We start from the raw sequence: 26,015 nt of genomic DNA, 5'->3' as shown, positions 1-26,015 counted from the left end.
ATTGAAGGGCATTTTGGGAATTTCTGACAAAATGTTGGGAGTATTTTGGGAATTTTTGAAATTTGAGGGGTGTTTTGGTAATTTTCCCAATTTAAAAACAACTCCGCCAACTTCAAGAGGTACGACGGAAGGAACGCGGGGTGCCCTCTGATGCCAGCAGGGTGTTCTGTAGCTCTCTTCACTCCAAATGGACAAGAAGGAGGCGGAGCGAAAGCACCCACCGAGGCCCGCCTCTGCAATGCGGGAAGACAAGATCAGTCTCGCTCATTTCGATGGTGCCCACGCGCCTGCACCTCGCCCTGCCTCCGCCCCTGCTGCATCCACTTCACCTCCTACCGCCAGGTCAATCTCTTCATAGCATCAGAACCTGCAATTTATGGCCGCTTCTGACGCATCTTCTTCTTCTTCTTCTTCTTCTTCTTCTTGTCTCGCCCCGCCCCTTTAAACACATGCATTAGGGTCTCCACAGGTGAAGGAAAATTAGGTTTTTATCTTTCAAATCTATGGGGCATGTTGCCTGGTCCGGGAAATGGCCACTTACTGTCTGTGTGCGCAGATATCCCACCACGTTGTAATGCTTGCTTGAATGCTATCTTAATGGAATTTTCATTCTTGGATATCTGGCTGCCAAAGAGGGAAGCATCATTCGAATGTACAATGGCTTCTACAATGTTGGACTTTCTTTTTCTCAATCCCTAACTCACTTTAACTCTACAATTTTGTGTTTCAGGCCTGATGCTCCCGTCGAGGAGGAAATCCAAGTTGCTGAACCCACAATCCCTTTTCAGCCCGCAGCCTTGGATCACCCCCCTGGACCTTCCTCCAAGAATGTGGTACGCCCTGTACGCCCATGGGAGATTGACCTCTCGAACCTCATTGTCGCTAATGTCATTGGCAAGGGAGCTTTTGGATGCGTTTACAAAGGAGACTATGGAAATCAAGATGTTGCTGGTATGCTTCCCAGACAGCACAGGATAACTTTGTAAACAAAAAGCCATTGCTGCTTGCGACCACATTCGATAAATAGAGGTTATTTGAAAGTAAAGGACCTAATACTGTACTCTACTTCTTTATGCATTACTGCTTAAATATGAACCTTTGGGCGTCCTATACAGATACAACAACTCACAAGTGTGAAGGCAGGGGCTGCCTATATAGGGCGGAACACCCAAGTCTGCCAGCCCAATGCACAGTGTTGCATACTGCTTGGACCCTGAATATTGAGCTATCATTCGCGAATTTTTAAGCTTATTTGATTCAAGTTATTTGAAGTATTTGCTTTTGTGGTTGCTTCTAGCAACCGTGAGCTATAAGTGAGAGGCCTACGTGTCTGTTTTATCCAGATTGTTTGAGTGGGATCATAGAGCAGTGGTACTCTGTGCTCAAACATCAGCTCAATAACGCATTTAGGATCTAGCATCTCTGAGAGGGAAATTGCATTCCTTGTGTCTTGTGAATGTCTTTCTGTTGCAACTGTTACTGAATTTCTGCTTGTGTTTTCTACAAGCAATCAGTTTCATGATTTTGCTCTGGTAATTGTGGAGAGGACCACATACCTCTTGAGATTTCCCAAGAAACGCTTTTGGCTGACAATCCCAATAGTAAGAAACCACACGAAACTGTTTGATTGGTAGCTGATTTGAGCGAAATTCTTTGTCATGATCCATGAGTGACCATGCAAATGTTGGGGCAAGATTCGAGGTGTTCATCCTCTCTGATCTTGGATCCATGCAGAACTTTATCTCTCCATAGTTAGTGGAAAAATTGGGCACTGATGAATATGCTGAAAAAGATCCAATTGAAACAAAGCTGGCTAATGATTCCACTCCATTGACTGGATCTCCTTGAGTACATGGTCAAGGAATTGCAAATCCATTGAATATCACATTGTGGAATTACGGCGTGCTTTGGTTCTACAAATATTATGTAGTTGTAAATGCTCAAGACCACTTGAGACACATGAACAAAGCTGATGGATATGAAAACATGTAGCAGACCAAGCAGCTAAGAAATTATGAGGTATAAAATGAGCGAATTATCCATCATACTATGAGGTGGATGCTTGCTATGGTCGCTCCCCAATTGGCTTTGGATGACTGATAAATGGTGTCTAATGGATAAAGTGGCTTTGGTGAATGATTACACTTAAAGAAATGGTTTCTTATGGATAAAGTGGCTTTGGATGAACAATTGTGTTCAAAGGTTATCTATCATAGCCAGATAATAAGTTTTAAACCTACTTGACATATCGATAACTAGCTTACATTCATGCGCTCACACTGCCATCACAACATAGGTCACATTTGCTTCGATTTTAGAGGGAGGTATGTGACGGGTTTTAGGGTTAAGGTTTTTCCGTCTAGGGAAAAGGCACACCATGTAGTATGGTCCATGAAATCTTCGATTGAAAGAAGCAAAACTTTTGGGGGTTATTTTGTGCCTCTTTATAGTTGCATTGATACTCAAAAAGTAAACTTTTTTGCATATGTGGTGTAGATAATAAATTGAATAGATACACAAACAATTACATAATGATGTACTCAATGCACTTAGCTGTTGTGCTTTTCTGTGTTTGTTTCAGTTAAACTACTAGATTGGGGAGAAGAAGCAACAATGACAAAGGCTGAAATTGATGGTATCAGAAAATCATACATCCAAGAAGCCAGTGTGTGGCACAAATTAAGTCATCCCAACGTCACAAAGGTATGAATAAAACTAATTAACTTCACATTATTAGTGGTTTATCGCTGAGGTTTTTGTAAGTGATATGTATCTCTAGTTTCTAGGAGCTCACATTGGTGATACAAGAATAAAGACTCGAGGGAATGGAAAGGAGCCAGTTGGTTCGGTTTATATTACTTCGTCTGTCGGCTGTATTGTGGAAGAATTTATGCACGGAGGGAATTTGAGACATTATCTTGCACGTCATTCCAAATCAAAGATTTCTTATGAACTTGCAATCAAATTTGCTCGCGACCTGGCAAAAGGGTGAGCCATACTTTTCATGTATCTTAACAAATTTTACTTTGTAATTTGATTAAGTAAGTAATGTCCAAGTTTGATTAAGCTTGTCAACTTCTGAATAAATTACAAGGTGAATAATTCTTAGTCTCTCAACTTAAGTGCATGACAATAGTGAAGCTAGGTTTCATTTGACTTGACATGATCTAATTGCCTTGTTACAAGGTTGGACTCCCATACAATCTTTGGTATCATGCATGTGTATGAGAAAAGAAAGTGGATAGTTAGCTTGCTTGTTTGTTAACCCATAAAATATCAACAGTATTTTAGTTAACTTGAGTGAGGTTTGAATAGAGTTGCCTCATTTAACAATTATGCTATTGAAGTAATCTACAACACATGGAAATTTGCCCCAGTCTTGTAACTTCCTAAGCTCGATTGAGGGTAAACCTTGCTGCCTGACGGTCCCTTGGAGGGGTTCATCTCCATTAGCTGGAATACTCTGTGAACCGTGCCTGTCCTACTTGTCTTTCGCAACTATGGTCTGGAGTACTTGCCATCGATATTGGTATCTTACTAAGAGAACCAACAAAGCACTGTGGGATGACACTTTGAATTGTCCTATCACCAACCTTAGACTGTGTATATGTCCATGCAGTGTGATCTCTAGATGAAGCTATCACTTGTCAAATGTAAAAAAATGATGTGTAGTACACCATCTTTGTAGGTAGGGGCCGTGTAAGTGTCGCCCATTTGTATGTGTTTTTGTCCGAGTTCGTCTCAATGTGTTGTTCATGCCACTATTTGAAAGCGATATATGAGATGCACACTTATCATAGTGAGCAGGGGATAAACTGTTCATCATAACCATACTTCTGCTGCCATTAATTCTACTGAAGCATATCAGGCTCGATTGTCCCTTGACTTGCCTCAAAGGCAAGCCGTGGAAGTCTCTCAGTTTCTCTATAGAAATGGAGAGTCTGAAGAAAGTGCCTCCACTGTTATGTGTGGCGCATTGAATTCTGATCTTACTATGTCATGGCGAACTGAGGGTTTGCTCAACATCATCAATGAGAACATTGACATCTGTGGGTGCTCTAGCGTCTATAATGAACCTGTATATCTGGTGTGTTAGAGTTTTGGAGGTTATCTCCTGGGTTTCCCATCTAGATCTTGTGCTCAGTGAGGGCTTCTTTATGGCTGTGCCTGGTCTTGTGAGGCTTTTCTCGAGTCTAGGCATCATTGGGGATTTTTCCCACATATTGTCCATTGTGCCACTTGTGGCTGTTTTGTTGGGCGCCCTGTTTTAATGTTTTTGACCCTTCATATTGCCATTTATATTGAGATGTGGGTTGGGCATTATTGTTACTTTCCTTTATAGGGAACGTAGGGGCATTCAGGCATTTTGGGGGAGTGTTTGATTTAGTCCGGACGCTCTAGACCAAAGAGTGTTGGACATTTGTAGAGTTGTGAGCCTTGTAGTCTCTATTGTGATAGCAGAGTTTGTCCCTGTGGGGCTTGAGCACACACACTCTCTCACTATGGCTTTTTGATACGCTGGGTGCCTCAGCTATGCTATATGGAGTGCATGTTTGAGGACCCTTAGTAGATCATCATAGTCGTCAGCGTGGATGTACAGATGGGTGGCGACATATGGAGAGGCCACTTATCTCCTTGATCTCTAGGATGATCAAGACCAAGGCCTCGGTTCCTCACGCGATTATCCGAGCAGAGCTCGCTGCCCCTCCTTTGGGGTTGAGGCTCTCACGAGCATAGTAACAAGAAATGGTGTTTCGGGGGCCTGAAACAGAAACGATGTTTCCTCACCATTTCGGACCGGAAGAAACTCCGTTTCAAACCTTTTTTTTTAAAGGGTCAATTTGAAGGGAAAAGGCAGGAGCTTGAGCACCTGCTCCAGACCAAGGAGCTACATGAGACCCTCAGGGCACTCCCGAAGTATAGTTGCCCAGGGGAGGATGGTTTGATGCCGAGTTTCTTCTTGGAGTACTGGGAAGTGCTTGGTCGAGACCTTTGTAGTGCCTACCAACACATTTTGCACACTCGGGAGATGCCTGACACAATAGGTTTTTTGTAGTCCGGACTCCGTAGGTTGGTAGATCATAGTGAAGATTCTGAGTTTTTGTCATATGACATTCAAATTCTGCAAGGCTGACACCCCTCTTATCCAAGCATCTGAGAAGCCCATCCTGCGTAGAGTGCCCTCTAGAAAGTCCCAGTCAACTCTGTCGTATGCCTTCTCAAAATTGAGAAGAAGAATCACAAGGTCCTCACCACGGAGCCGTGCCAGGGCAGAAGCCTCCCAGAAAGTAAAGATGTTGTCAAGGATACTGCGTTCCTTGACAAAACCTGTCTGAGTCTCATGTATAAGGCTCTCTAAAAGTGGTTGAATCCTCAAACTTAGAGCTTTGGCAAGAATTTTGTAGGCTGAGTTGAGGATGGTGATGGGGCGCCACTGTGGAATCTCATCCAAGGAGCCACCCTCCTTGGGAATGAGGTAGATCAGGCCCTGTGACTCATGCTGTCAGGCATCACTCCTGTGTGCAAAATGTACTGGAAAGCACTACAGAGATCTGGGCCAAGCAGGTCCCAGTACTCCAAGAAAAAGCTGGGAGTCAACCCATCCTCACCTGGACAGCTACCACGGGGGAGGACCCTAAGAGCCGTGTGCAGCTCCTCAAGATGAAGTGGCATCTCTAGCCTTTGACGCATCTCCTCAGTCACAAGACATGGCATCTGTGCCCAAACCTACTCCCTGCATGCATCCTGCCGCTCTGACTGGGGCTTAGTAGACAGTAACTCACGATAGAAGTCAGTAGCAACTGCATGCATATCCTCGGGCTCACAAGCAACTGACCCATCGGGCCTCCTCAATTGACTGACCTTGGCATGCGAGTGCCGAGGTCCCACTGTCTCAAGAAAAGCACCAGTCACTCTTGTCACCCACTTGAGTCCACTGAGATGCCTGTCGGTGGAAAGCAAACTCATGACGCCTCTCCTCTGTGCTAGCAAGCTCCTGTCGAGCCTGCTGTAACTGCTCCTCCAACCATGGATTGTCTAGATGCTGCTCCTGCATCCTCTGTAATGAAGCAATGCCCCGTCTGAGACGCTGCTCCGCCTCTCTCGTTGCCGCCCGGCAAGCCAGAGACTCCTAAAGAAAAAAGTGGCTAATCTGAGCTAGGCCTGAGGCCACTCTGTCTGCAGGAGAATCCTGTCTGTCCATGCCCTCTGTCCAGAGAGCCTCTACCCTCTCTCTGAGTGCTGAGTCCAACAAGACCCTCTCTGGGATGCGGAGCATCGTGCTCCCACTCCTCTGCATGTCTGCCACTGTGAGGATCACTGGTGCATGGTCCAAGAAGGAGGTCCCTGCCAAGATGCCCACTGATCCTCCCAAGTCACTGAAGTGGTCACTAGTGTAGAAGTGATCTATCCGCGATAATTCACTCCTCCCACTCTGCGGTCCAATCTAGAGAAAGCAAGACTGTCTGGGGGCCTCACAAAACCAGAGTGCTGCCATGTATCCGAGACCCTCAAAGTCATACACAACCTCTCCCAAGCTGCCAACTCGACTCCATGCACAGTTACATGGTTGCCACCAATCCTGTCAGAAGGGTCCTCCAACATGTTGAAGTCCCCTCCTATACACCAATGATCTGCCTGCGGCACTGACTCAACAATCAGTGACCAAAACTCTGCACGAGCACTCGCCACATTGGGCGCATAGATGTTCAGGAAACCCACAAGGCCACCTTGAACCTGCATAGTAATCCACTGAGCCCTGCCTGGCACAATAGTCCCTCTGCCCACAATGGCCTGTTGCAATGAGTCCGCAATAGTTATACATACCCCACCCTGGATGCCTCCAGGTCCAAAAGCAGCTGACCAATAGGTATCATATCGTCCACGCAAAATCTGACCACATCGCCGAATGCGGCTCTCACACAGTTGGTGCTCCTGAAGCATAAGGAGATCAATCTCTCCTCCCACAAGGCAACGCTGAAGCTCCTGACGCAATCGGCCCCGCTGACGCTGAAACAGGGGCCCACCTAGTCCCTGCACGTTCAATGAGACGATCCTCATGGGGAGCGAGAGAGAACAGATGCTGCTACAGCAGCTAGACGGGCTATCTTCGAGGCTTGCTTGGATGGGGAGTAATCCGTATCCGAGCGTCCTCTAGATAGGCGTGATTGCAGTGAGTGCCTAGCCCAAGCCCAAGCAGAGCGAGCCATGCGTAAAGCAACCTCCTCTGTCCTGGAGTCCTCATGAATGTATACATAGCAAGGCAAACACTGCGTACCAGCAAAGTACACTACAATGTGCCTACATCCTGCTGAGTCTGGGGGTGTCACCGCAAACTTGGCCAATGGCCACAAAGTCTGCAACATATCTGTAACTCCAAGTTCTCCCATGTGGTGAGAGAACTCTAGGATCTGTGTATGCAACCATCCCAACACTGAGTTGAGGGTCCACTCTGTCTCGGCCCTGCCACAAAGGGAGAAGGAGAAACCAACTGCTGAGTCCAAGGCCTCTGTCCCCATAGCGGCAAGGAACAAAGCATGGACCCTGAAGCAGGCTGCCTCATGAACTGCTGCGGAATCGCCGAGAAAACGAGTGAAGCCTTAGTCGAAGAAAGCCCAGTGGCGTCGGATGTCAATGCTCGTCAGACCACGAGGGATAGCAGCAAGGGAAGATGTCTGAATCTGTAGAGGGGGCCGTAAGAAGACTGACCCTCTCTCGCTAGGCGACTCGTGGCAAAGGCGCTGCCAAGAGATCTCCTAGCCGCCGGAGAAGGCCCTGCCCCTTGGGTCGACTGTGGATTGGAGTAGGAGGGGGGGGAGGAGCAGGGGGGGGGAGCGGTGGAGAAGAGGGGCGGGATGGGGCAATAGAGGTAGAGGGGGGAGGTGGAGAGGCGACGGGAGCAGAAGGCGGGGGGGAGGATGAGGAAGAGGGGGGGAACTCTGGGGGGGGGGGAGAGGCTGTCGAGGGTGAAGCGGAGGTGGGGGCTGGCGCAGGGATCTCCTCCTGCTCAAGTGGACCAAAGCGGTTCCCCGTGGGAACCCACTACTGCTGAGTAGGCGTCTGAGGGCCACTCTGAGTGCCAGGCTAACGCTGTGGCCCCTGTCGTCGTCGACCACGGGCCTGCTGCCACCCCTCCTCCGTTGGAGCCCCAGGCTCGGAGGGTGGCTCAGCATGTGTGCGTTGAGCCGCTGACTGTGGTTGCGGGCCAGCCCTGGCAGACTGGGGCTGAGGCTGTGGTGCAGGTCGCGGCCTCCTCCGTGGACAGGCCTTCGCTAGATGGCCCATCTGTCGACAAATGAAGCACTGGTTCGGGAGGCCCAAGTACTCCACACTCTGTCTAAACCAACCCCCACTCACCCGAGGCAAAAGGATAACCTTCGGGAGCGTGTGGGTATCTCTGACCAAAACTCGAACTGAGGGAATGCCAGTCGCCTTGGCAGCTACTGATGCTGCCGTACGAGGTGTCTCCAGGACAGTCCCAATGGCGGAGCCGATCCTGAAGAGAAGTGTTAAGTACTCCCTCCGTAAACCCGGGAAGCAGACCGAGATAGGGATGTGTGCCTCCTCTACTAGAACATCCGAAGCCGGGTCAAAACCATGTCGCCACTGTCGAAAGTGGGCACGTGATGCTCGGATGGCCAGTGGACTCATAGCTATGACCTTGGACGCCATCTCGGAGGTCTCAAACTCGATCTGATAGTAACCCCGTCCGAGAATTTGGACATCCAAAATCTTACCCACCTCTGCGAGAAGGCAGGCCTGGAGAAGGTCTCGCAGCTCTCCTCTGCTAGGTCGTGTGCCGAGAATCTTGCAGATGATCGAAGTTGCCTGCAATCGCTCTACCTCTACGGCAAGGCTCGTTTGCTCTGTTGGCGAGTGAGCAAGTCGAATGGTGGGCTCAGCGGGGTCGGGAGAGGGGGCTTCTGGTGAGTCCCTCTGTGGCGAAGCTGGAGCCTCCATCTGTGTCTACTGCTGTGGCGTAAGAAGAGGGCGACGGAAGGACGCTGCAATTTGGCGCGTAGAGCACTGCCCCAAGGATTGACTCAATGCTGAAGTGGCCAATTGCAGAGAGCTGACGGTGTGAAGAAAAAACAACACACGCGGACGGGCGAACGCGGGGGGAGGGGGGGGGGGGGGGGGGCTAAAGCGGGAGCGTAGGCAGCAGCGGGAGGGGATGGCGGGGGCAACAAGGGCAATGGTGGGCAGGCAGCGCGGGTGGTGGTGGGCAGGCAGCGCGGGGCTGGCTACGCAGGCAGGCAGGCAGCGGGGCTGCGGGGGGGGAGGCAGCGGGCAGCGCTGGGGGGGAGGGAGCGATGACGCAGCGAGGTCGAACAATAGCAGCGAGCGCAGGGTTGGATAGCCCTAGCCTTATATTTAAAGGCCCTTGGCTTGAAAAGCAATTACAGTAAAAAGCCTTTAAAACTCAAAAGCTTTTGGTCCAAAAAGCAATACCAAAAGCTGCCAGCATAATTTACGGAAATCTGTACAGCCTGCCACATCATCGGCCAGCGCAAAACGCGGAAATCCGTACAGCCTGCCACGTCATCGTGCCAGTGCAATTTTCGAAAATCTGCCACGTCATCAGTTTTTGTGTGGGTGCGGATCCTGCTTTATTTTAATCCTTTGTGTCACTTGGGGCCCCATCGAACGGGGTCCCCATAAGTTTGTAGGACTTCTTCTGTTACTTGTTCTTCTTAGGGTTTAGGCCCCTCGGCCACATCTGTAAGTTGGCTCCATTCTTTAGGCTTTGACACGTCAACAGTTTGTTACACACCATATCAGTTTGAGGTTGAGCCTGGTCGATATTGAGGCATTTCAATCGACACCAGGTTGTGCAAGCTTGTCAGAGAGAGCGAGAGATAGAGCTTCTCTATATATGAGATACGTGGCCGCTTTCACTGCCTCTTTAGAGAGGGTTTGGGCCTCTATCTAGAGTTATGAGATACCGGGATCAGAGATGCCTTGGCCTCTATCTATTGGAGATTCAACGATATCGAGCAGGGTTACTAAGAGAGATGCTCACACACAAGGAGACACACCCAGAGACAGATCACAATGTTCTTCCATCTAGAGATTGAGCAGAGGCGAAACCAGCCAGAGAGGACGGATGCAGGGCACATCACTAGGAGAGGTATATTGAGTGATCGAGCAGCTGAGCTGTGGAGATCCAATAGGCCCAGGATTAGGGGATGCTCCCATTCACGAAGAAGGTTGCAGCAAAGGATCAAATCTATATTGGCGAGACATGGAGATGCCATGCGTAGACTCTCACCATGGAGGACATCAACATGATCATGCAGTGACCGATGCGAGCCATCTCTAGTGTAAGGTGCAGCGGAATGAATGTTTGAACTTTGCTGAAGATGAGTGCTCCGAATTGTGCTCAAGGTTCCTTTTGTTTTTATGGAAGGGAGAGCCTTTCGTTCTTAATGAGAGACTGCAATGATCACTAACAAAGTGAATGGACACTGTGCGTGCAAGTGTATGAGATTGAGAGATAGAGAGAGAAGAGAAATACGACACCAAGGACGATGTAAGACCCTCCTCCGAAGGCCCCACTCTCGTCGGCGAGAGTGGTCTACTATTGATTGCACAAACTGGTACAAAGTGGATGCATGTAACTGATGCAAGTCTAGGCTAGATCGATGACGACGACGGGGATGGCGAGACCGATCTAAGGGCTGAAAACTGACGCTTTTGTACTGCTGTCCAAAAACGCAACTGGCTGAAATCTGAGGCTGATTTGCTGCTGTCCCAAAAACGCTAATGGCTGAAATTGTCTGGCACCAAAAACACTGATGTGGGCTGGTCCTTGCGGCTGAAATCTGTTGGTCTTTAAGGGGGTCAAAGGCTGAAATCTGCTGGTTCCTTACCTGTTGAAAATCGCCATGCAAAGAGAACGCGATTTGGGGATCCTAGAAACGCTAGGGGCTGAGGTTGTTTTGCGGGGAATTCTTGATGAAAAACGCCAATGCTAGTGAGGCTATGGCGATGCTGATGCCTGATGGAAAACGCTAGGCTAGGGGAGTCCTTTCTTGGAGGAAAAACGCCACCAAGGGAGGTTCTTGCTGAGAAGTTGCCTGTTGAGCGATGGTGCTCCTACTGCCTCTTCTGCCAATTAGTGCTAGTCTAGGTTTGCTTATATACAAACTTACTCAGTTTGCCCTACCTACTTTCCAACAAAAGTCACTTAAAAATAATAAGTGAAAAATGTCAAAAATAGAGAAAATAGGCTAAATGCACTGGAAAATTCCCCTGAAGGATTCTGATGGATTCTGATGGGAATGCTTATGATCATGTTGTGTGCAACCAAAGGATATGCATCTAAACTAAGTGCCTGGGCATGCACGGTCTGCGAACAGACTCACAAAAGTGCCAGATCACTTCTAAATCTAGACTGACTGGACTGACTAACCCTTGTCGTGTTGTAGCTTGTCCACGGACACATAGGGTTGGATGTGTCACGTGACATCCCCTCCTTTTCAAAGTGAGTTACTGGTACCAAACTGTATGGCGTCGAGGGAGATCGCCAATAGCATCCGGAATCTTGGAAGGGACTCTTCGCCGGCCCACTCTGATGTGTGGGTCGTGCGGTACTTGAACTTCATAAAGGTCTGCAACGCTTGCTTCTTTGGGCCGCGCCGAAAGCGACACAAAGTCTTCTGTGGCTCCTTCGATGCTTCAACTTCGTCGAGATTCATGCTTCTTTCTACTTCAAGAATCTCCATGGCTGAAAATTCCTGAAACCATTTCCAACACAAAAACATGAACATACCTATTCCATGTAAAGTGACTGGAAAAAATCACGTCTTCTCTAAAGACTGTGCATGTAATGTAGATGAACATATAGACGGAGTGCTAACCTGTTCACCACACACATGCAAACAATGAGATTGAATCTTTCTCTTCTGATCTAAATCAATCAACTGTGGAAATTCACAACGGAAATGCCCATGCTTGGTGCTCATACTTTCATGTGCTCTTTCTACAAATGTGTCATGCCAAGGAAGAGACATGGAATGTGACTTCCTTACATGCATACTTTTCAGCTTTTCATGAACAATCCGCATATATTCGTGCTTATTCATGAGTGAAACGTGCTCAACGTACAATATGTCATGCCTAGGAAAAGGGATCACATAAAGATGCTGACGAAAGTACAGGAACCGATCACGAATGAAACACTCGAACAATGCGTGCGTACTAATCATGCGAACACATAATACTTCTTGGGGGGGGGGGGGGGGGGTCTGTGGACCTAGGCTCGAGAGCCAAGATCGGTTCTTCGTGATTGATCGTCTCCACAATGATAGCTTCACTAGAGAAAGTAGCCACTAACACATCATCCATGTGAACAATCACTTCTTCTCCATGCAGCTCATCATGTTTGTGAGAAATCACATCTTGATCATGCAAATCATCATGCTTGGAGAAATCACATCTTGATCATGCAAATCATCATGCTCATCATTAACATCCAAATCATCATGCATATCATTGTCATTCAAATCATCGTGCAAATCATTGTCATTCAAATCATCATGCAAATTCTGTGTGTCATGCTTGAGAGAAGAAGAGACTGAGAGAGTCTCCGTCTCCTGAATCTCTTGCATCTGTGCTTGCACTTGAGAAAAGAGTCGCAAGAACTCTTTCATGTGTCTGTCGCTCTGTTCTTGTCTTGCTTTGGTTGCCTTTCTTTCTGCGTCTCTTTCTACTTCTCAATCTGCTTCTCTTTCTGTTTTTCTTTCTACGTGTCTGCGTTCCATTTCTGCCATTCTTTCTGCATTTCTTGCTTCGCGTTCTAGCTTCCTTTCCATAAACAATTGCTTCAACTCCTCCATAGGAGTGAGTGCAATCCTTGGCGTAGAGGGGGAAGGGGGAGGGTCGGAAAAACCTCCTGGTGGGGAAAATTCTTCTTCGCCTCTCTCATGCTCATCACCTCCAAGCGAAGTATCCATTCCGCTTCGAGTGATGACCATCCACTGAAGTCGTGGGTTCTTGTGGGTTCTGGTGGTCTTGGGTTCTTAAGTTCACAAGGAACTTGGGTTCTTGCGGATCTTGGTTTTTGGGGTTCTTGAGTTCTTGAGGTTCTTGTGGGTCTTGAGGGTTTTCTTTCGCTTGCAATCTGTGTTTGAGAAGGATCTTCTCTTCACCCGAGTTCTGCTCTTTTCCGCGGGCGCACCCCTAGGCAGCCTTGCGCTCACACTAAGGTTGCTTTTTCCCACCTCACGTCGATTGGCCGGCAGCTAAGTGCACGGTCCGCTCTCAATGAGTGAAAAGAGGCACAAGGGGAGGCTGGACAAGCCCTTCTTTCCTGGGATTCCTGTCAGTCTTCAAAAACACGATTAGGAATCGACACGCCCAAGCGGACTTGGGTTACGTGCGACCGCAACAAGGAAAAAAATTCTTGTGATTCTTGTGGTTCTTTCCTTGAGTGCCAAAGCTCTGATACCAATGTAAGGTACAGCGGAATGAATGTTTGAACTTTGCTCAAGATGAGTGCTCCGAATTGTGCTCAAGGTTCTTTTGTTCTTATGGAAGGGAGAGCCTTTCGTTCTTAATGAGAGACTGCAATGATCACTAACAAAGTGAATGGACACTGTGCGTGCAAGTGTATGAGACTGAGAGATAGAGAGAGAAGAGAAATACCACACCAAGGACGATGTAAGACCCTCCTCCGAAGGCCCCACTCTCGTCGGCGAGAGTGGTCTACTATTGATTGCACAAACTGGTACAAAGTGGATGCATGTGACTGATGCAAGTCTAGGCTAGATCGATGACGATGACGGGGATGGCGAGACTGAGCTAAGGGCTGAAAACTGACGCTTTTGTACTGCTGTCCAAAACGCTACTGGCTGAAATCTGAGGCTGATTTGCTGCTGTCCCAAAAACGCTAATGGCTGAAATTGTCTGGCACCAAAAACGCTGATGTGGGCTGGTCCTTGCGGCTGAAATCTGTTGGTCTTTAAGGGGGTCAAAGGCTGAAATCTGTTGGTTCCTTATCTATTGAAAATCGCCATGCAAGGAGAACGCGATTTGGGGATCTTGGAAACGCTAGGGGCTGAGGTTGTTTTGTGGGGAATTCTTGATGAAAAACGCCAATGCTAGTGAGGCTATGGCGATGTTGATGCCTGATGGAAAACGCTAGGCTAGGGGAGTCCTTGCTTGGAGGAAAAACGCCACCAAGGGAGGTTCTTGCTGAGAAGTTGCCTGTTGAGAGATGGTGCTCCTGCTGCCTCTTCTGCCAATTAGTGCTAGTCTAGGTTTCCTTATATACAAACTTACTCAATTTTCCCTACCTACTTTCCAACAAAAGTCACTTAAAAATAATAAGTGAAAAATGTCAAAAATAGAGAAAATAGGCTAAATGCACTGGAAAATTCCCCTGAAGGATTCTGATGGATTCTGATGGGAATGCTTATGATCATGCTGTGTGCAACCAGAGGATATGCATCTAAACTAAGTGCCTGGGCATGCACGGTCTGCGAACAGACTCACAAAAGTGCCAGATCACTTGTAAATCTAGACTGACTGGACTGACTGAATCCTTGTCGTGCTGTAGCTTGTCGACGGACACATAGGGTTGGATGTGTCACGTGACATTTGGATTTTGATATACATATCTACCATTTTGTATCTGTTCTCTGAGATACACACCCACTTTTTGTATATGTACCTCTCAGGATCTCCTTTTACAGCTCTAGTAGTGTTTCTGTTTAGTTAGTTTCTTTTGTTCTTTTTATCAAGACCTTGTATCAAATTCACCATGATCTAACTCTTTGGTCTCATAGGTCAATATAGCCTTTAGAAGGCGTTAATACAATATATATGTCGTTTCGTTTCGTCTCTCTCTCTCTCTCTCTCTCTCTCTCTCTCTCTCTCTCTCTCTCTCTCTCTCTCTCTCTCTCTCTCTCTCTCTCTCTCTCTCTCTCTCTCTCTCTCTCTCTCTCTCTCTCTCTCTCTCCGTCTCCGAATGCAGCAGCAAAGGCATACCCACACATTGAGCCTGGGCAGCGAGACGCTCTGGGAGCACACCCCAAAATAGTTGGTATGATGAGGAGTGCAGAGAGAACAGAGCTCGACTTCAGAGGGAGGTACTTCTAGGAGCCTTGGGCACCCCAAGTCGGAAATCCAGCACGACACACGAGAAAATCACTTAAAATACTTCACAACTTTAAAACTTGAGTCGACACGGCCCAGCTTAGTTCCGTGCCCAAAGGTATTGGCCCCAAAACCTGGCGTCCCTTTCAGTATTTCGTTATTATATTAATGCTTGAGCAAAGTACAACACCCGAAGGGGTCCTCTGCTCTTAGACTCTGCGTCCAGATGCTTTGAAAAGTGAGGCCCCTAAGCATCTATTTGTTTTTACAAGGGATGCCAAAAGCAGTTGAACTCAAAAGCAATTGGTCCAAAAGCAATAATCCCAAAAGCAACTTGCTCCAAATGCTACCAGAAAAAGCATCAATGCAAAAAGCGAAATTCCGTACAATCTGCCACATCAACAACTGTCATCAGCGGTAGTCACGGAAATCCGTACATCCATGTCAACAACCTGTCAGCACGATATGTGGAGATCCGTACTGCTGTCCGTACCGTTTTTGCCACGTCGTCACTTGTATTGCGGGTGGTCATGCCACGTCACCATTTTGTGACATATCCCCCTCTTGAAAGAATTGTAATCGCCCTCGATGATGCTTGCAAAATCAGACATAAGCCATAAACCAGTTCAATAGACATTGACTCTAAGTACCGATGCACTAGTCGACACCAATCCAGCACTTGTACAAAGAAGACAATCACATCACATCACATTCAGATCACATTCAGAGCACATCACATAGAATCTAGGACCTTGATTCTTGGCGACGTATGTAGCAATCGCATCTAGATCCGCACCGGACCTCACTGATGTCGATTTAACTAATCTCATATCATGATCACGTCCATGGATTTCGTTCTGATCTAGGACCATGATTCCTGGCGACGTATTTAGCAATCGCATCTAGGTCTATCCCAGATCTCATTGATGTCGGATTGACTAATCCCATATTGCGATCGTGTCCATAGATTTACGAGACCGAAATGCTGCAGCATTTGGTCAATCGTTCCATCTGCACTCAAGCACTGTCGTGTGAGAGTAATCATTTTCGGGGATCCCAATCCATCAATGAGACAATGAATTCATACTGAATAGAGTATTTCAATCATTCAGTTCTTGCTGTGTGGCCATCTCATCCTGCGGGAACTCTTGATGCGCTCACGATGGTTCCATTGAATCATTCATTATTCAAAAATCATGATTCTTTTCGTTCATTCGAGAACTGTCATTGCTCGAAAATCGTCTCATTCTCGATTTTCACCTGTTATATGCACACAACTAGCAAGTTCTTATAGAAAACATTAATTTCATACATAAATCAAATTCATCTTCAGAAATTCCTATTTCAAAGGTCTTCATTCACACACTTAGTTCATATTGAACACACTGTTTCAATCATCTAGTCATCTCATCCGTCCAAAAGTCTTGATGCATCTAGATCCCTGTGTAGCCATCTCATCCCGCAGGAACTCTTGATGCACTCACAACAGTATCTAGTCATTTCATTCATATGGGAATCTTGATGCAGTAGAATTATCATCATTCATTCAAAGTGATCGGGTTCATTTGAGAGTTGTCGTCGCTCCCAATCCGTCATCATCTTATTTTCGATTTCACCTACAACAGGCAAAATTTTAGGCAAATGGTTCACCTCGTTGCAAAAGAGTCGAGGTCCAGTTCCATGTTTCCAAATGCTTTCATATGCATGTTCCTCGCTCCTACTAGTTATCTGCACACAAACAACAAGATATACCGGATTTCCGACTTGGGGTGCCCAAGCCCGTGACAGTGGTATCAAAGCATCAGACGTGTGCTTTTCCCAAAGCATACCGGTACTATCAAAGAGCAAAAAGGGCACTTGGGCACTTTGGAAATTGTTATTGAAGAATCTTCGTGTCCCGACCCGGGACTTAATAGATACTCCCACCCTTACTTCATCGCGCATCGAGCGTGCTCCCGTCTTTATCGCTCTGTCTTACAGGGCATAAGCCTTAAAGAATCCCAGATTACACATGGGTTCTCGTGGAGAATCTAACAGAAATAACACCTCTTAGAGGAGACATTACAAGGTGAGGAGATACTCGCTCCAGAACAGATTTTGGAAAGGAAACTCAAAAGGATACTGACGACACACGAGAAAATCACTTAAAATACTTCACAACTTTAAAACTTGAGTCAACATGGCCTAGCTTAGTTCGGTGCCCTATTGGCCCCAAAGCCTGGCGTCCCTTTCGGTAGTTCTTTATTATATTAATGCTTGAGCAAAGTACAAAACCCGAAGGGTCCTTTGCTCTCAAACTCTGCGTCCAAATGCTCTAAAAAGTGAGGCCCCTAAGGGTCTATTTATTCTTATAAGGGATGCCAAAAGCAAAACCCCAAAAGCAGTTGAACTCAAAAGCAATTGGTCCCAAAGCAGTAATCCCAAAAGCAACTTGTTCCAAAAGCAACTAGCTCCAAAAGCTGCCAGAGAAAGCATCAGCACAAAAAGCGGAATTCTATACAATGTGAGACACCGGCAACCGTCAGCGCTAATCGCGGAATTCCATACAACCACATCAGCAGCGTGTCAACGCAATATGTGGAGGTCCGTACTGTTGTCCGTACCGTTTCTGCCACATCATCACTTGTACTGCGGGCGTCACCATTTTGTGACACGAGAGCAGGATTTATATCAATTTGTTTTTGAGCCAAGATTCAAGCGAGGCATGGTGACTCTTCCATGAGCACTCCCCCCCACCGGTCATCACTTCTACGGAGGTATGGGGTCAATAGGCATCATCTCTCTACACAGTCTCGAGGCAACCACCTGTCACAAGACGGGCACCACGTGCCAATAGAAAAGAACAGACTGAACAGACTTTTAGCACTTCAATAACAATTGAACTGAGAGAGAGAGAGAGAGAGAGAGAGAGAGAGAGAGAGAGAGAGAGAGAGAGAGAGAGAGAGAGAGAGAGAGAGACAACATGCGACACAGAGTGGCGGAATTCCACCCCAGAGAGTATTGGCCTCAAACCTTGGCACCCTTTTTGTATTTCTTTATATTGCATCAACACAGTACAAGCCGGTACTCCAGACTCTGCACCTTCTATAGGAAGCATGCCAGAGAATGAGCCCATGGCCTCATATTTAAAGGCCCTAAAATCAGTTTACATGAAAAGCCTTCAAACTCAAAAGCTTCTGGTCCAAAAGCAATGCCAAAAAGCTATCAGCGTAAATCATGGAATTTCGTACAACTGCCACGTCAACAGTCAGCGCAAAACGCAGAAATCCGTACAGTCTGCCACGTCATCATGTCAGCGCAATTTCCAAGTTTTTCCATACAGCTACCACGTCATCAACTGCTACGCAAGTCTTTCAGTGTGTGTGTGGGTCCTGCTTTATTTTAATCCTTTATTTCACTTGGGCCCCATCGGACGGGGTCCCATAAGTTGGTAGGACTTCTTCTTCTGTTGCTTGTTCTTCTTAGGGTTTAAGCCCCTCGGCCGTGATCTGAAGGTTGGCTCTGCTCTTTACTGACTTGACATGTCAGCAGTTTGTGACACCACCTCTTCCAGATCCGCCAGAGCCATGTCCACACACATATGCTTTCTTTACTGCCGAGATGTAAAGAAAGTCATTGACAAGCTGAAGACTACGAGAGCATATGATCACGATGGCTTGGTAGCATTTTATACATGCCAAAGATTTGCTTACAAAGCTTCTAGCAGTGATGTTCAGCCGTGCCATGTGCGAGGGCCTACCTGATACTTGGAGTTTGTCACGATCGTACCTATCTTCAAGTAAGGGGACCCTATGGAGCCTGGGAACTACCACACTATAATGATTGGACACACATTGGCACGGTTGTACGCATCTATCCTTGAGCAGCAGTTGAGTAGATGGGCAGAGAGAGAGGGTGTACAGGCAGTAGGACAGGCGGGTTTTAGGGGAGGTTTCTCTACTCTTGATCATGTTCAGACACTGAGAGCCATTATTGAGGAGGGGAGATCACATGGGAGACTACTCTATTGTTGCTTTGTGGACTTTCGCAAAGCCTTCAATACAATGGCCAGAGCTAGATTGATGCGTAGATTGCAAGAGATGGGGATACCCAAAGAGTTGATTTGGGGGATCATGGCTCTCTACAAGTCAGTAGTGGGGCATGTACGCACTCCAGAGGGGATTTCTGATTTGGTTCACTCCACTATTGGGGTGAAAGTTGAAACAAGGTTGACCACTTTTGGAAAAGAAAGAGGATGTCATTCCTCTTGGGGGAATCTTCAAAGACATTACCACAAAAAGAGAGAGAGAGAGAGAGAGAGAGAGAGAGGTGAGGCATAGTGCAAATTAGCAAAAAACATATTGTCGACTTGAGAATGGAGAGCAAAGGAGATACCACGTCCCATCGGGTGGACCATCACGAATGGTTGATGCCTCTATTTCCTTGTATGCCTCGTCATGAAGTGGTGAAGAAGGCCTATGGTAGATCCCTCCATGTCGGTCATTCGGAGCACTTTGTAGATGGGCAAGATGGGTACCACAAGATCCTTCACCTCTTCCCAAATCTCTTGTACTATTTGACATGTATGTGGATGAGGTTGCTGACTACATTGAGAGGGACGGTGATAGAGGAACACAGTTGGCAGGGACATGGATCTCACTATTGTTATATGTTGATGATATTGTGTTGATTTCCGACTCCCTAGAGGGGATGCAGCGTCATTCAGATGCTTTGTACACATTTGCCCACGATAGTGGATTGTCTGTTAACCCGGGGAAAACGAAGGTTATGGTGTTTAACACCACACCACAGTGGGTCTGGAGGTCAGCACCTACATATGGCCAGGAGACGGTAGAGTATACAGATGCATACACCTATCTTGGGGTAGTCTTCAGTGGACCGGCGTTTTCATTGAGGAGAGAAGCAGAGACTAGATTGACGAGAGCTTATGCAGCCTTGGGAGGATTGGAGAAGATGTGTTCGTAGGTTCAGTTTCAGGAACCTCGAACAATGCTGTGGCTTTTTGACACTCTAGTGGCTTCAGCTATGCCCTATGGGGTTCAGATTTGGGGACCCTCCGTGGACCACTAGGGGAAGGTGTGGTAGCATTGATGGATGGAGATGTATGGAGAGGCCTCTAGTCTCTATGATCTCTCGAATGATTCGGGCTAAGGCCTCAATGCCACATGAGATTATTCGAGCTAAGCTAGCTGCTCCCCCTCTTGTAGTTGAGGCCATCACGAGATTAGTTTCCTTCATGCATAACTTATGGGACCTTCCTAGAGACAAATACGCTGGGCCAGCCCTCGAGTCATCCCGACAGCTAGCGCTGCAAGGGGACACAGCATGTTGGTATGGGCAGATGACATCATGGTTTCAACTTTCAGTCAGATGGCTTCAGCATGGATAGACTTCCTCCATTCCAATACTCCTTGGATGTACCCTCCCTCTCTCCCTTTCTCTCACACGGACAAAGATCCCTGGACTTATACATCAGGATTTGATTCAACTAGATACCAGAAGCACATGAAAATGCCGGTACAGGAGTTGAGCACGAAGATGGCTTTCTATAGAGAGCATCTCCTCCACCTAACAGAGGATGGATATGTGATCAGACCAGCCTATATGGACACTCATTTATCCTATGAAATACGATGTGCTATTGGTAAGATGCGCACATCATCGGATCAGCTAGAGATTGAGACTGGCAGATTTAGGAGGGTACCAGCAGAAGCCAGGATATGCCAGTTGTGTCATATAGAGCCAGAGATAGAGTTACATCACATTTGTCAGTGTATGGTTTACTATGAGATACTAGGCTGCTTTTACTGTCTATTCAGAGAGGGCTTTGGACCGTTGGCTAGATTCATGAGATATCAGGATCAGAAATGCCTCAGGTTGTTTTTGCTAGAGTTGCGCAAACACAGGGAGAGTCTCTTGAGGAGACCAGGCAGTTGGAGACATTCACAGAGGGAGATCACTGACTTCTTTAGAGCAAGGACTCAGCAGCTGGAGGAGCATGCTTCACAACAGACTGTAGAGCCTACTTCTACCAAAGGTATATTAGTGGACACAGCCACTGAGCTCGGGAGAGCTAGACGAGGCTGAAATCATCATCATCATCATCCATGCCCGAGGATGCCCGGCATCGGGCATTGTCCGAGAAAGTATTGCATCGGTCGCTGAAGAGCTTCGTCGATGTCCGCCTCTGCAAATAGTCGTACTGGGCATCTCCCATGTCATGCAACGATTTTAGTCTTTTAGGTTAGTCTTTCACTTTACTTCATTTTATTTTTGTACCCAGACATTGGATTAGATCCACAAGGATGTATCAGTTTGGTCTCATAGGTCATTTTGGCCTTTTGAAGACGTTCAATACAACATTTCATTTCTCTCTCTCTCTCTCTCTCTCTCTCTCTCTCTCTCTCTCTCTCTCTCTCTCTCTCTCTCTCTCTCTCTCTCTCTCTCTCTCTCTCGCGTCAGACAGATCTTTAAGGTCTCTTGGGATAGTTTCCTACAACGTTAAAATTCTCTTCTTCTCGGGTGTGTGTGCGCGCTAATAAAAAGTGGAAAATGGTATAACCTTTCTATCAGCCAAGTGTGGTAGATTGGTTATGCCATTTCCCTCTTGAATAACAGGTCTTGAGTTCAACTCTCCTCGTCGGATAGATCTTTAAGGTTTCCTACAACGTTAAAATTCTCTTCTTCTCGGGTGTGTGTGTGGGGGTGTGTGTGCTAATAAAAAGAGGAAAATGTTATAACCTTTCTATCACCCAAGTGTGGTAGATTGGTTATGCCATTTCCCTGTTGAATAACAGGTCTTGAGTTCAACTCTCCTCGTCCGATAGATATTTAAGGTCTCTTGGGATAGTTTCCTACGACGTTAAAACTCTTCTCTTCTTCTTCTTCTTCTTCTTCTTCTTCCTCTCTCTCTCTCTCTCTCTCTCTCTCTCTCTCTCTCTCTCTCTAGCATTTTTCTCTCTCCCTCTTCACCTCTCTGTCATGGTTGCACTTTGACATGGTATGAGGCATAGGCTTGTCAATGCCTAGTGGATCTGGAGCGCAAGAAGGGGGTTGGTTGAGGCTTCATTTTTCAGCCAGCAGGAGGTCAAGTTCTGGCTGCGTGTTTGTCGCGGAGAGCACCCTTGAACCAGCATTTTTGCAACAAAAGGGAGCTGATTTGTTTCTGCAGTGATTTTGTCGTGAAGCTGTGCCTGTGTTTTTGAGCCTGTTGTCGCTCAAGGAGTGTTGCTGATTTTCACTGTGGAGTTTCCAGCGATGGGTTTTGAAGACTAGAAGGTGATTCGAGTGCAAGGGTTCGTGCCCAGTACCTTTGCGGATTTTCATCCAGCAAGTTGGAGACTTGTGCGGCAGAGGGGGCTGATTTTGTACCAATTTCAATCGGTGAACCAACCCTTGCTGAGGAGATTGGAGATTCCTTTCGACGGGAGGTTGCTTGCAGCCTTGAGCTTGGTTTGACCTGTCTACTGAGGACATTATTCTCTCGTGCCTTGCTGGATATGTCGGAGATGGACAATGGAGAGTCTATATTGCAGTACCTCAACAGAGACTTGGTGGTTTTAACTTGCATTGAGTCTACATGGTCTTCTCAGGTGGATGTGTTGTTGGAGATAGTTGGATGTGGTCTATACCCTTGTACGTGTTCTCGTGGGAATGTGGTGAGTTCTGGCATATCCAGCCATATGCGGCCTCTTGGTGTTAGGTGGAGAAGCTTTTGGCCGAAGGTGGTGATGTGTTGTGGATCTTGGAGGAGCGTCTTCTCTAGTCCCAGCTTTCTACTTATCCCTAAACACCCTTGTTAACCCCTCGATAGTGATCCTAGATTCTTCTTCAGAAAGGAGGATCATTGTCTTACCTGTGCTGAGTGGAACAATTGGATTGATGATACTGCTGGGAGTATTGCAACTACCTCGTGACGTGTGCTTTATAGCCGGAGGAGGTTGGTACCTCTTGGACAGACAGTATGTCTGGATATAGAAGCAAAAGCAAAAGGCACAGAAGGATGACACCTCTGGTATTGGTGAGAGATTTGAGAAGGAGGTGATATGTCATGAGTGTGGAGAACAGATTCATATTCGGAGGGATTTCCTGAAGAACTGGGATTCGAATGGTGCCAACTTTGCACATGGTGGCACATGGATTCAAAATTTGGCGTCTTCAAAACTTTTGTTGTGAAAATTTCATAAATTTTTTCAAGCTTTAAACCATCCCTTTTGGAGTGAGGGCTTCTTTGTGGCTGTGCCCAGCCCCATGTGAGTCTTTTCTAGAGTCCAGGCATCATGGGGATTTTCCATATTTTTTTGGGTGTGACACTTCAGGCCTTTACGTTAGGCGCCATGTTTTGGACCCTTCATATTCCCATTTATTTGACATGGGTCATTGAGATGTGGGTGGGGCATATTGTTACTTCCCTGGATTGGGGGGGGCACCGCAAGGCTTGAGCACACATTCTCTCTCCATCCTCTCTCTCTCTCTAGCATTTTTCTCTCTCCTCTTCTCCCCTCTCTCACTCGTGTGTTCCCTTGTTACCACGCCTTCCGCTGCACTTTGACATGGGGTCAACTTTTACCCAATATTTGAAATAACTAGTGCAGGGCTCTTGGAAGTGTGCCAAGTGACACTCTCTATATAGCATGGCCAATGTTATGATACAGTACCTCTAGCAGGTCAACAGCCCTAGAAGACCTCTAACATCAAGAATCTCCCAGATTTACTGGTAAAGGTGATGCCCCAATGGATGTACAACCTTGCTTGCTTTTGAAAGTGTGAGGCGACCTCCTTCTCACACTTTCCCAAATGAGACCATGCCCTTTGTTTCCCAAGGTTCACTCTCCAAAATAGCTCTTAGTGTCTTTTTGTCCCCTTGAAAATGAATCATATATCCACATTTTGCACCTCCATAGAGCTTTAGTAAACCCCAAGGGTCATTATTGTTGAGGCTAACTTTAACCAAGCTTTAAATGTTTTTTTTTCTTGCAATGAAGAAGGTTTATGTTAATTTTTAGCAGTTTCTAACTTTTCCATCATTGTTGCAGGCTAAGCTATCTGCATTCTCAAGCAGTTGTACACAGGGATGTGAAGCCAGATAATTTGCTTTTGGACAGCTATATGAATCTCAAGATAGCTGACTTTGGAGTATCCAGACTTGAGGCCAAAAATGCTAAGGATATGACAGGCGATACAGGAACTCTTCATTATATGGCACCTGAGGTTGGTTGATTGCTTTGACAGTAGAGGTACAGAAAAATCTTCTATGACTGCTGGGTCTTGTTCAAGACCCAAGAGCAGGACACCCTAAATGCATCTGGTTCTTTTGAGGTACAGATGAGATGCTGCTGGGTATTGAACCTGGGTTTTTAGGCACCCACACATCCACCTTAACTGCTAGGTTACGACCCCGTTTGCCTGCATCTGGTTCTTGGCACATTCTTGGCAGGAATTTTCATGGCACTTCTCATATAAGCAGGTTCAGAGGTGATGAACCTTGCATTCAACATTGGAAGCATCTTTTTGTGCAAGCCCATTTACAACTATGGGCGTCCGCAATACTTCTGACAGGTGGTCGAAGGCAAGCCGTACAATAGAAGTTGTGATGTGTATAGCTTTGGAGTGTGCCTGTGGGAGATATATAATTGTGAGGAGCCATATAAGCATTATGGATTCAGCAAGTACGTATCAGAAGTAGTGCTGAAGGTGACGACAAAGCTCATCGAACACTAAAGCCTTTTCTGGGATCAATATTTGGAATTTTCGCTGCTGATTGATGTGGTGTTCATACAGAATGTGCGACCACCGATCCCAAAGTGCTGCCCTGGTGATTTAGCTAGAATTATGAAGCAATGCTGGGATCCCGATCCTCCGAAGAGACCAACTATGGCGGATGTTGTTATTATGCTGCAAAACATCGATGTTAGCAGTGAGGGAAGGATGAAACCCTCCAATAGCAGTAGCAAGCTACGAGACTTCTTTTGTCTTGCGTGATTTGCAGGTGATCATATCTGCTTCTCTGAGGTCAATTACAAGGTGGTTTTTTTTTTGGGTGGTGGTTTTGGCAAGGTGATGGTTTGCTTTGAAGTTTTGTTTTTTAATTTTTCTTTAATGAGGATGATTGTGCTTTTGCTTGGGGTTTTAGGCTGGATACACATGCAAAGAGAAGGCATTGCAAGGTAAGCTTTTCTCTATAATTAAGAGTTGTCTGCTTCCATCTCTTTATTTGTCATTCCAAGTACATGGCCTTCTGTGTCCTGCAAAATGAGGGGCTATCATGATTGTCTCTTTGAGAAATAATCCCCAATACATTTTCTTGAGAGTCAGCATCTGCAATCAGATTTGATGAGGTCCTCATAACTCGTATACTACCTCCAGCTTGCAGCTTGGCAAACCTAACCTAAGAACAGCATACAAATGTTACTTCACTTTTATTTTTGGGCTAGAGCCGGCAAGCTGGCAAGGGGGAAAAGAGCTTCCAGCTGTCTGCAAGCCAGCCGGGGCAGGATGATGCCCAAAGTGATACTGCTGAGGCCCAAAACTTTAAGGCAAACACACCTTTTGATCACTCATGTGCACTGCACTTGTAAGGCTGTTGATGCAAGTCACAACATGGATTGATTTAATAACCTAGAAAGCTTGTTTGTGCTGATAAGTTTGTGGTTTTGAGCATTAGCTTCTTTACTTGCTAATTTTCCTTGACAAGAATACTACAACATGTATTGAGCAAATTAATTCCAATGAAACTTTGCCTCAAGATGAATGGTTTGTAACAATTTGGCACTCAATAATCTTTTTGTAAACTTGGGTGTTCTATAACTCACATTACTTCACAAAGAAGCTTGTGACAGTATACAAAATCATGAACTTTGTGAATGTGCAATTGCATGCCAATAGATTGCCTTAAAGAGGCATTGAAGATCACATCT

At 46.5% G+C, this 26,015-nt stretch overlaps 1 protein-coding gene across 3 annotated transcripts; it reads left to right on the top strand.

Annotated features, from left to right (window-relative positions):
- The first annotated feature begins 131 nt into the window (after window positions 1-131).
- LOC147431319 (serine/threonine-protein kinase 52-like) lies at window positions 132-25,853 on the top strand. Of its 3 annotated transcripts, XM_086494567.1 has the most exons (10): window positions 132-342; window positions 731-951; window positions 2,582-2,703; window positions 2,780-2,988; window positions 24,135-24,309; window positions 24,658-24,792; window positions 24,880-24,913; window positions 25,047-25,087; window positions 25,232-25,265; window positions 25,465-25,853. In XM_086494567.1, exons 1-10 carry the CDS (start codon window positions 188-190, stop codon window positions 25,488-25,490), a joined length of 1,152 nt encoding a protein of 383 aa, XP_086350693.1. In that variant the 5' UTR covers window positions 132-187; the 3' UTR covers window positions 25,491-25,853. The 3 variants fall into 3 exon arrangements, with proteins under 3 accessions (XP_086350693.1, XP_086350692.1, XP_086350691.1); XM_086494566.1 differs by having other exon boundaries at window positions 24,880-25,087; XM_086494565.1 differs by having other exon boundaries at window positions 24,880-25,087; window positions 25,232-25,853.
- The last annotated feature ends 162 nt before the right edge of the window (window positions 25,854-26,015 follow it).

This window comes from Adiantum capillus-veneris, chromosome 21 (genome assembly GCF_014529385.1).
Source record: "Adiantum capillus-veneris isolate H3 chromosome 21, ASM1452938v2, whole genome shotgun sequence".
NCBI classification, from domain to species: Eukaryota; Viridiplantae; Streptophyta; class Polypodiopsida; order Polypodiales; family Pteridaceae; genus Adiantum; species Adiantum capillus-veneris.
The sequence above is the reverse complement of the archived record's forward strand: the minus strand, read 5'-3'. Positions and strand labels throughout refer to the sequence as shown.

Excerpts from the sequence above, each read along its gene's own strand:
- LOC147431319 (XM_086494566.1), top strand. The coding sequence starts at position 188 with ATGGACAAGAAGGAGGCGGAGCGAAAGCACCCACCGAGGCCCGCCTCT. Across the intron at positions 2,989-24,134 it reads GCTCGCGACCTGGCAAAAGG|GCTAAGCTATCTGCATTCTC; the intron begins GTGAGCCATACT and ends TCATTGTTGCAG. Across the intron at positions 24,310-24,657 it reads TTCATTATATGGCACCTGAG|GTGGTCGAAGGCAAGCCGTA; the intron begins GTTGGTTGATTG and ends TACTTCTGACAG.